Source organism: Phoenix dactylifera, chromosome 1, assembly GCF_051530095.1.
Source record: "Phoenix dactylifera cultivar Ajwa chromosome 1, Ajwa_hap1_PhDact_Kaust_v1.1, whole genome shotgun sequence".
NCBI classification, from domain to species: Eukaryota; Viridiplantae; Streptophyta; class Magnoliopsida; order Arecales; family Arecaceae; genus Phoenix; species Phoenix dactylifera.
The window spans coordinates 64,318,720-64,329,871 of NC_143190.1; the positions used below are offsets into that span (position 1 = coordinate 64,318,720).

An 11,152-nucleotide genomic window follows, 5' to 3' on the forward strand; every position below is an offset into this window, starting at 1 on the left:
TCAATAAATATTTTTAAATTATTTATAAATATTAATATTTATTCATTAATATATAATATTAATATAATATAAATGAAGGTATTTTTTAAAAAAAATTATATTTTTAAATTATCTCCCCTCCAGCAAGAAAATAAATGTACCTTCTTTTTTAAAAAATAAATATAAAATCTACTATTTATATTTTTCATTTCTGTCATTCATATCAAATATAATAATCTAATATAACATTTATTTTCTATGCTAGATTACCCTCAATCCATTGCACGGTCAAAAAAAATATATACATTCATTATGAAATATATGCATATTTATAATAAAAAAGAAATAAGTACGATAACTATAATGGAAGTACATCTCTGGACCAGTATGCTACCAGAGCTTGTTCACTAAAACAGCACCCAAAGATTTTAAAACAACGGGATATGATTTTAGAACATAGTTTTTGATATTATTAATCTTGATTTTTTAATGTGGAATGTTGGATTGTATGACACAATTTCAAAGACATCCTAAATCATGAAGCTTAGATATTTCTACTCTGAATAAAAATCTTCAAAATCATGTTTTTCTCTCTACCTCCAATTCTTTGAATTTTTAAACTTTCTCAAACAAATAAATAAACACCTTCTAGAATTAGTTTTTAAATTTTAAATATTTTAAATCATAAAAAAAAATCATGATTTTTGAATCATAAATCTCCAGGCAGTCTAAATGAAACAGAATACTTCTGCAAAATTCTCAAAAAAAATGGTGAAATTTAACTCAACCTACCCCTTTGTCCCAATTGAATCATTTGATTTCCTCTACGTTGACCAATCCCAAGATAGTGCCATCGGCCAGAGATAGCACAACGACAACGGTGCCAACTACAGGGCTGGCACGATTCAGCATAAGATCCAAAGGCCGCTAGAATTATCGGACACCATCACGGTTCCTGCATTCCCTGCCACGGCTTGAGGCGTCCATTTCGGCATTCTCAAACTTGCTCTTCTCCTGTTCCTTTCTGTACAAGGAAATGGAAAACCAAACAAAGGAAAACGAAAACTTACCAACCACACCCCGACCTCACAATCTTTCGGTAGGTTCCCTGCCCACCAGCCCTAACTACTGCTGCTCATCACCTACCACACTCTTCACCTTCCACACCATTTCCACTCCACCCAACACCGGCATTAAACCGCCAGGAAGATTCTTCAATCACCCAGTTTGGTGAGACCCCTGTGAATTTCTAGTTTCTCTTCTGCCACTATCTTAACCAGGAGCTAGTTTAAACCGAGCAAATCATTGAGAGCTAGTTTTAGCAGTTTCCGCATTAAATAAAAGAGTCAAAGGCCAAATTTTGAAAATGACGTAAATTGAAACAAACCTCTCGTTTAAACTGAAGCACCAAGTTGAGGTCTACGAAACTATGCAATCAGAATAATCAAAATAGGCTGGACTTGCCACAGTTCATTAGGCTGCAAATCCAATAAATGTATTCCTCAGTGTTTTTCTTCCGCAAATTGTATGGCTTATTGTGACCGAAGCTTAAAAGCTTAGTTGGCTGCAGCTGACAGCCAGCTCAACAAGCTCAAGGAATCGATTAAACACGATGTAAAATGTACCGAGAGAATGACCCTCTCAGGAACAGAAGCAAAATTGTCATGGTTCAAGCAACCTTAGAATTCAGACAACTTAATTATCTTTGGCAAACTTAATTCCCTTCTCAATGGAGGCCTTGAGCTCAGCCTTCAGATTCTCCAAACCCTGTTTCTCATATTCTGAGAGGGTGCCCAATCCAAGTACTTCCTCAACACCGTTCTTCCCAAGTCTCACCTGTAATGAAACAAAAGGCACCACGAGGTCATAATCTAAATATAAAGACCACACTAGCATGCTCCATGCGTTTTGCCCATCCAAGCAAATAACAAGCAGACAAAAGGCATCAAGAAAGATCGGGATCAAGATTAGCCTCAACTGCTCCACCATTTAAGTACCCCAAACAAGCAATAAAAGCTATGTCACTTGATAAAGCACTAGAAGGAGCAATCTCACAAACAGCCAGATTCAATAGCGAAGATGGGGATACACCACTGACATCATGAAGAATAGCACGTTTTCATAACCGTATGCATAAAAAGGCATTACTATGAAATTACAAAATATGTACACAGCTAAAATTGTTTGAGTTGGATCCCAAATCTACATGTACCACCACAGAAAATAAATTTGGCTACCATTAATGCACATACAGAAGCCACGTACCTAATGATTGGAGTATCACGAACTTCATATGAAAAACCATGACTTGGCACAACTATGCAGAACATGGATCACAAGGACTTGCAGATGATACCATGATCGGAAATACAGTGCATAATGACAAAAAGAATATGAAATAACATTTTTGTTGTTGAGATAGAATCATATTTAGCTTATGGAAAGAAAGGGAAGAAAGAACAACTTCACCGATCATCGCTGCAAAGTATGTCTTTGTTGTCAGAGACACAAGGTTGGGATGGACTGGTCAGACATGTGGAAAGTCACAATCATAAGCAGAATCTATAGGGAAAAATCTTTGAAAATAAAAAAAAAATTAGTAAAATAATAGAGAAGGTTCTCGAGTGTTGCAGGGGAAGATGACAGACGTGTAAGAAGAAAAGAAAGTTTCTCGAACTTCAAAAGATTCTGGGTTCAAGATAACTTCACTAAGATGGTGCAGACTGAGAATGTCAAGCATGATTTTTGGAGCTATCTGCCTAGACTTGCCCATTCTACTAACTTCATATGAGCAGCGAAGTGCTTTCTGATAATTCCTTCTTACCATTAGGCTGGAGGTAAAGAGCCATATTTTCCATAACTGATCCTAGATAACATTGTTGCAATCCTAGAAACAATATGGAAGCATCACTACAATGGGAATGGCTCTGAGGCCAGCCGCATGAAGCCAGCCTCAGAGACCAAAGCTGCACACCCCTACAAGAAAAAAAAAATTGCATATCCCACACTCTTGCCCCATGCAACCCAGCCCCCAAAAATATACTTCTCTTCCCACAGTCCCTTACTCAACTTCTAGATTTCCATGGAAATGAAAATTTTCCAAGGTTCTTTCTTTAATTAGAATTCTCACAGATTTAAAACTCTTAATTAGAACTAATCCTCTATGATTAAAAAGAATTCCCACATGAATCTTGTATCGAATAAAAAAAGCCATCGCATGCAATGAACCTACCATGTGCATTCCACAAATCAGATTCTAGGGAAAATAATTGATATGATAGAGGTTTTTAACACTCAAACTATCAGACAACAACAAAGACATTTTGAAGTATGTGTTTAAGTTAGCATTTATAAAGCTGTCCAATATTTGTATTTGTCACAAACATTAAACAAAAGTCTAGATTGACCCTGCAGCCTGATTCGGCATGCAGTCACTCAAAGTGGCAACAATCATAAAGCAAGGCTATTAATTAATATGTTCAAGAAATATATTATGAAATGAATTCGATATAATCAGGTGGTAAAACATGAAAATAAAACCAGTTCCAGAGTTTGTTTTCTGAATAAGGGAGAAGCAACATTTTGAACACAGTGATATTCAATCATAATTATATTCATCCAAAATAATTCAGGTAAGTTAGATAAAAGTACCTTAGAGGCAAAGAATGGTAGTTCAGTTATGCTTGACTGGACAAAAGAGCACTCAACAATATCTGGAACCCCATTAAGACCCTTCAAGCATGCATCTGCAAAGATGGCACCAGCATATCTGCATCGAATCTATGGGTTAGTCCAAAGAAATATAAGCATCCAATACGCACCAGCACATGCTTAAAGAATCAGAAAAATAAAATGACAACTCAGAAGTTGAGGCATATAAAACAGTAGGCAGGAACACAATAAGAAAGACGCACTCCATAACAAGATGAGTACCCACACTAGACAATCAACAGATTGAAAATTCAGCAAATCTGAAATATTCATGTCATTAAACAAAGGATAATGTGCTTAATTTGCAACAACGTTCTTTAGTTTCTAGTATATAAAATTTCAAGAGTAATTAAGCACATGAAGAATGGAAGCAATACAGTAAATCTTGACCTCGACCATCTACATGGCATCATCCCATGTATAGGGGATCACTGGAAATAGCAAGATTGATTCTTTTACCAACTATAAACTTTGTCAACATTTCGGACTAGTAGTGAGTTCCAAGCTGAGGCAACAGCAAGCCAATTAGCAGGTAAGGAGCTTACCATATTGGTTAGATGTTTGAACTTATGCATCCGCAGAGCAACCCTCCAAGGTTAATCTAGATATAAAATATTTTAACAATTTAGGTAATAATCCCGTGACAACCCTAGTATTTGCTAGCTCTTTTAGTTGTGGTTTTAAAATAATTCAAGGACCTCCTCCATATTTACCCAAAAAAAGGAGGGGGGGGTGCAGGCGAAGGCATCCTTTGACATATTGGTGAACATCGAGGTTTGCACTGCCAAACCCAATAACTACAAATAATAATTAAAAATAGTTTTTCCTTGATGCAAACATATGCACGCACAGCTGTCCATAATGGGATATAAACACAAGCCATGCAACTAAGATAGGAATGTTCATTCTACAGAAACTAACAGTATGCAAATAGATTCTGTTTCAGATGAGTAATATGAAGACAAATAGGATTTAATCAAAAAACAAAAGCATATACAATTACATAAATCAACAAAGAAAAACATAACAAGATTCACAATACCGGTGCATAACGCCCTGTAATACTACCGTATCATGCTGATACCAAACTAATATTCAGTATGGAGGGTATACCGAGTGTCATTACTAACACTATACCAATATGGTGCAGGCATGGGTCTAGTACTGAAATTGTGAACATTGATAAATAAAATTGGACAAATATTTAGTTGGTTGACAAGTTGATTTAGTGGAGAAATAAAACAAGTTGTCACCAGCCTAGAATTTTTTGTTGACAATTTCTCAGTCAATACAACCAGGACTTCTGAGTAACCACCAAGACAGGACAAATTGTAGAGAAACCCAAATCAAATATTTTCAAAACCTAACATGGGTGCAATGTAAACTAGCTACCAAACACCCGTTTATGTAATAGTAATATGCATATGACAGAAATCCCAAAATTCAATTCAAAATTGATTTAGATACTTTATTTATCCTATATGATGTAAAAAATCACAAAAAATAGACTCGTCCTCAAGAATATAGCACTCAACAGCTAAATGATTGGCATTGAAACTAGCTCTAATAAAGTAGAACAGTCAAATGTGTAATGTCCGAACCTAATACTAACTGGGCCCAATACTTTTGAGGCCCAGTTTAAGGGTATTTGGACTAGTTTGGTAGTGGGCCATATTAGGCTCATGGATGGCAGCCCATGGAGAGCTGCCACCTCACGCCTGAGGGCTGAATTGACAGGGCCCAGATGGCTAGTAGAGAGAAGGCCAGCTGTTGGGCCCTTAACCATGCAAAATGGGAGCCCACCACCTTTCATCCTCGTTGAGCGGACAAACCTAGCTGGCCTGAGGAAAGGGGGCAGCTAGAGGCTCCCGAAGCAAGGGGGAAGGAGAGGGTGCCACCTCTCCAAGGGGTCATTTCTTAAGTAGTATTATTTAAACCCTCAGCCTCTTAACCCAGGTTTTACCATACCCTCTTATTTTCTAAGCCCTCTGGAGTACTGTACCAAAAAAGCCAAACCTTTGAAGCTGGAGGTTGAAGGAGCTCTGAAGCCCTAGGAGAGGAAGGAGGAATTTTCTTGAAGGGTGTACTGCTCGGCTGCAGCCAACCCGGAACCAGGTAAGACCTGGTTTACTTAAGTAGATAGGTTAAACAAAATAAGAAAGAGGGGGGAGTTCCTCTACAGAGTGTTTCTCCCCTCTGTTTCAATAGTTAAACAGAGGGAAGAAAACCCTGGAGATGGAAGAAGGCCGACGGGTTCCACCTCGGGCCAGACTCACAGGCCGCGGGCCGGTCTGAGAGTGACCCATGTCCAGCCCAGGCTCGGGGATCATCCGGGCCGAGCCCAACCAGACTCGGCCTGCGGGTGCCTGGGGCACTGCAGCCTCAACTGCGACTGCCCTAGGGCACCGGCCGCGGCCACGGGGCCGCCCGGCCTGGCCGAGCCGGCACTAGGCGTGGCCACAGGGCCGCCAGACCCGGCCGAGGCCTCCACCTCTTCCCCGAAGAAGAGGTGGTGACGCAACCATAGGAGGAAAGGGAAAAAAAAAAGAAAAGAAGAAGAGAGAAAATAAATAAACAAAAATAAAATTTTTTACCGGACCTTCGAGGCTTCATCCTCGACGGCGACCCTACGTCGCCGTGGTCAGAGTAGATGAGGACCTCCCGGAGGAGACCGGGCCTCGGCCCCACCTCCAGGCCCTCCTTCCCTTCTCCAGCATCACTTTGAGGAAGAGGAAGGGCCGGCCTCCCGTCCCCTGCCGCGCCGAAATGGGAGCACCGCCTCAGCCAATGGGCCAAGGGAGTCTCACCCCCCGGTTGCCAACAAGAGGAAGGGGAGGAGACGGAGGGCTGCAAGGGAGGAGGAAGAGAACAAGGTCGGAGGAAGAGAAGGCCGAAGGTTCGGCCGGAGCGGCTGGGATTCCGACGGAGACGAAGGAGAAAGAGAGAGAGAGAGTGGGCGGAAGACGAAGAGGCGAGAAGCCTCTGGAAAATGGGACCCTTAACAAGTCCGGCCTAACAAGTCGGATTCGGGTTCGGGTTCGAAACCCGTTAGGTCTAATAAATGGTAATTTGGGTTTAGCCAATTTAACTAAACCCGAGCCCAATCAGTTTGGGTTGAATCCAAGTAAACCCAAGCTGTGAATTGAGTTGAATTTGAACCCAATTGAGCCCAATTGAGCTGGATCCGAACCCAATTAAGTTATGTTGGTCCTAACAAACCCAATTGATTATAAATCAGGCCCAATTCAAGCCCAATCCAACTGACAGAAGACCAAATTGACCTCGGGCTGACCCTGACTTAAGCCCAAATGAGCCACATTGACCCTAAACCCAAAATTAAACCCAATTAAACTTGGGATTAAACCTATTGACCGAAACAGAAGACCAAATTGGCTAGAAAAGGCTGGACCCAATCATGAACCAAACCCAATCCTTTAAATTAAAATCCGGATCCGGATCCAGCTCCGGATTCGGGTCACGACAAAGTGAATCACAAATTGTGGCAAATATAACTTCATGAGCTTATTATTTGGTTTGACACGCACTTCAAAACCAATAAAAACAGAAAAATTGAGAAGCCATAAATATGAAATGATTTGTCTTTTTTGAAAAATATTGGCTGAACCGTGTGGAGCAATCTAGCTGCCCATTAGGTCTTTATAAAAATGAATGAAAAATCATGATAATCAATTGTTGCACCACCTGTTAAAGAATTAGCAAAATAACATTTAAAGGAGACTTGATTATGCATAGATTTCGAGTTAATTAATTACCATAGATAATTAAGCAACCTCAGTATAAGTAATAAAAACATATCATGACCTGTTCTATTTTTTGGAAGTTTTCAATAAATTATCAAATTTATATCAATTAGCATGAGTTGTTTAAATGAAATCATCTGAAGGTTTCCAAGATACAACAAATCTTAGAACATGATGATAATTAAGCAACCCCAACATATGGTTAATGAAAACATAACTTGCACCATTTCATGTTTGTCATTTCCAATAAATTGCATTATTGTAGTCCACTATTATGAGTTGTTTCGGTCAAAGCATCTAGAAATTTAATGATAAACAAATGTTGGAACATGATGCTCACACATCAATTTTGACAACCTTTGCTTAAGTATTAATCTATGAAAGAAAATAAAATCAAGCAAAAAAAAGAACCACAAAGAACATAAATATGAAACTTTCAGCTACAGCTTGCTATTGAGCCCATTAATCTATCAAAAGCAGCAGATACGAGAACCGGAAATAAAGAAAAAAAAACTAATGAAGAAAGCGATCGACTAAATTATGAGACTAGTAGTAAAAAGGAAGATTTCTAAAAGCAGTTCGTACATGCATAATAACTGGTTGATCGTATAAGTCTGAAAAGTGCAACTTTTTGGTGAATGGAATATTTTCTATGTTGGATCAGAAAATGCAGTCAATTCAGTTCGAACCGCAGGTCCAGCAAAACAGCTTGATTTCTAATTAGCATGTCTGAGGGATTGTTCAGTTGTTTTAATCATCTCAACAATTTTCAAAAATATTTGCAGTAGAAATCAGTATTCTTTCTTGGAAAAAAGAACTTCCAATCCCTGCAGGCTTGTGTAACTGCATATTATGACTTCTGTTCTTGATAGATTCAAGCAAGTTAAATCATCTGATGCACTCTAACCAGTGGGTTTGAAACAGTCTGCTTGTAGGTTAGGGGACAAAGAGGCTGGTTCAGTTGTTTTTCAGCGCTATCTGGTCTCACGGAGGATCAAGCCAAGAACATGTTCTTTCTGAGTCCAATTTAACCATCCTCCATGTTCTGGCCAAAGCATCAGTGATGGGTCCAGAATAACAAACTTTAGCAAAACAATCTAACTTCTGCCTCTTACGAGAACTAATCACTCGCCAGTTGCAAATAATATTACTGCAAATCATGTGACACATCTGCATAATTTAAGCAATGAATTATAGAATCAAAATCATAAATTACTAAAAGGAAAGGTCAGTGCATCAAAAGAAAACCGTTGCTTATGCCAATAAAAATCTTGATGCATAAATTAGATTTTCCGCCAAAAAAGGTATTCACACACTTTATGTCATACATATGAAATAACAAACTAGCATCGCAAACTACTCACTATCTAACTAATATAACTATGGAATCTATTCTTTGGATGGGTATAGTGAAGTAATCATGGATCCGCATATAGGAAAACATAAAACACATCACATATAACTTCACGGGCTTTCCAGACTTTACGCCATAGACAAAGTTGCAGATCCTTTTCCAGCCTTTGCCTCCACCACTTCCGTCCCACCATCCTGTGTCCTCTTTGTGAGAGCTTTTATGTCGTCCTCCGACAATGCATTAGTTGCTGGAGTTGCCTGTGAGCTCAAAAGAAATAAAGAAAAGAAAATCCCATTTTGCAGAAATATTCAAAGAAAGGAAATGAAATTCTCGCTTTTATACAACTAATTATGGGGAAAAAATTCAAAGGAGGCATAAAAATAGTCAAATCTCAAATATAAATAATCACCTGGGAGAACAGAGGCAAAATTGTTATGCCAGCATGCCCACCAACCACAGGGACATTAACTTCTGCAAGTAATTTATCAAATAAAGATAACAAATGAAGAAAGCCATGTAGAGGTTCTAACAGGTTCAAAGTAAAGGCAAAAGCATTACCAGAAACTGGAACGTTCGCCTTCCCAGCATAGAAAGTCTTGGCCCTGACCACATCGAGCATGGTGACACCGAACAGCTTCTTCTCATCATAGGTTCCGGCCTTCTTGAACACCTCAGCTGCGATTGGCACCGTGGAATTCACCGGGTTGCTAATCATATTAACAAGAGCCTAATTCCAATAAAAACAATAGCAAAAGGAATTAAGCAAACCCATGGATTAACAAAAGGAACAAGAAAAGAAACAAGCGGTGGCGAGATTACGTACGTCGGGGCAGTACTTGGCGATGGCAGTGCAGAGCGATTTGACGATGCCGGCGTTGATGTTGAAGAGATCGTCTCGGGTCATGCCAGGTTTCCGAGGCACGCCAGCGGGGATGATGACGAGGTCGGAACCCTCCAAGGCTTGGCCCAGCTGCTCCTCGGCCGCGTAACCCTTCACCTGAGGCACCAAAAAGGAAACGATCAGATCCAAAACCCTAGATCAGATCAGGACCAAGAAAGGTAGAAGGGAGGCAGATCTGGAAACCCTAGAGGACCTCGGCGCGGGTGTTGATGTGGCTGACGTCTGCCGCAACGCCGGGGGTGCCGGCGATATCGTAGAGGGCCAGGCGGGAGACGAGGGGGTTGAGCTTCATGAGGAGGGAGAGGGGCTGGCCGATCCCGCCGGCGGCGCCCAGGATCGCGACCTTCCGCTCGGGGCCCGACTCCACGCCGAAGGATCTGCGGAGAATATGAGATGAGGGGGCAGGGGAGGACGGAGCTCCTCCTCTCCGGAGGGCGGACGCCATGGATCTAAGCAAAAAAGTCCTCATTTTCCAGAGAGAAAAGAAGAAAGACAGCAACTTCCACCAGAAACGAACGGTTGAGGAGAAGAGGGTTTGGGGTTTTCGGGCACTCCGCCGGGCAATATATAAGGCGCTTCTCCACTTGTCCGTCTCAGCGTCAATTTACAGCTACCACTGTACAACGGAACTGTCAGAAAATATAGAACGGTGTGTGGCAAATTGAGAATGGGCAATACAAAATTATTCAACTAACCAAAACTCATACAAAAAAAGACGTGAAATAACTTTAACCACCCTTGCTGCTATTATTGATGGGTAACCCGCCTCCAAATAGATAATAGCTCATCAAAAGATCCAACCAATTAAAACACGCAATAATGCCAATACATGGTAGATCGAAAGCGGCCATTGGATGGGCCAATACCATACCATTAAGCTTGCATATCAGAAGCTCTCACAGTTAGCCACATTCTAATTGGAGGACTCAGTGATCATCGAAATTCCACTGATATGATAGGCAAGACATTATCCGTACGTGAAACATTCACGCACAATGTCTAGGCCATACTCAAGCTAATCACTTCTAGTCGATCCATATGCTCTTATTTTCTGATGGTAGGTAAGCTCCTCTACTAGACATACACAAGAAGAGAGGTAGAAGAGGTAAAAATAATGTCCTCCTGTTTCCCGATTACCGCATTGACTTAGGCATCGCAGTATCCTCCATCGAAGTGCTGCCATCTGACGAGAATCTCGGCTGCAGCGAACGAGCGCTCCTCACCTTCTCCAATTTCAACCAAAACAGCGAACCATCGAACTCTCTAGCATCGTCGTGCTTCTCGCCGCGATGCCTAGAGCCAATCAGTTTTCAGCAACAATAATATATAATATTATTTAACTATTTGCCATTTCTTCACTTTTTGAAGACGACGTTAATGATGGATTATCGGTACCAAGCAAATAGCAAATAACTTGATTAGTAATCAAGAGGTGAACACCAATAG

General features: G+C 40.5%; 1 protein-coding gene across 1 annotated transcript; it reads right to left on the minus strand.

The window, feature by feature from the left end:
* Window positions 1-1,420: 1,420 nt before the first annotated feature.
* On the minus strand, window positions 1,421-10,318 carry LOC103718721 (malate dehydrogenase, mitochondrial-like). Its single transcript, XM_039116797.3, has 7 exons — window positions 9,900-10,318; window positions 9,629-9,802; window positions 9,364-9,532; window positions 9,215-9,276; window positions 8,938-9,062; window positions 3,631-3,748; window positions 1,421-1,815 (listed from the first exon to the last, which is right to left on the minus strand). The coding sequence occupies exons 1-7, from the start codon at window positions 10,173-10,175 to the stop codon at window positions 1,675-1,677; spliced, it is 1,065 nt and encodes a 354-aa protein (XP_038972725.3). The 5' UTR covers window positions 10,176-10,318; the 3' UTR covers window positions 1,421-1,674.
* Between the last annotated feature and the right edge of the window lie 834 nt (window positions 10,319-11,152).

What these genes read in the sequence shown, in the direction of transcription:
- LOC103718721 (XM_039116797.3), bottom strand. Translation starts at nt 10,175, where the DNA reads ATGAGGACTTTTTTGCTTAGATCCATGGCGTCCGCCCTCCGGAGAGGA. An exon ending in ACATCAACACCCGCGCCGAG is followed by an intron (nt 9,803 to 9,899) that starts GTCCTCTAGGGT and finishes TTGGTGCCTCAG; the next exon opens with GTGAAGGGTTACGCGGCCGA. An exon ending in TCTGCAACTTTGTCTATGGC is followed by an intron (nt 3,749 to 8,937) that starts GTAAAGTCTGGA and finishes GATTCGATGCAG; the next exon opens with ATATGCTGGTGCCATCTTTG.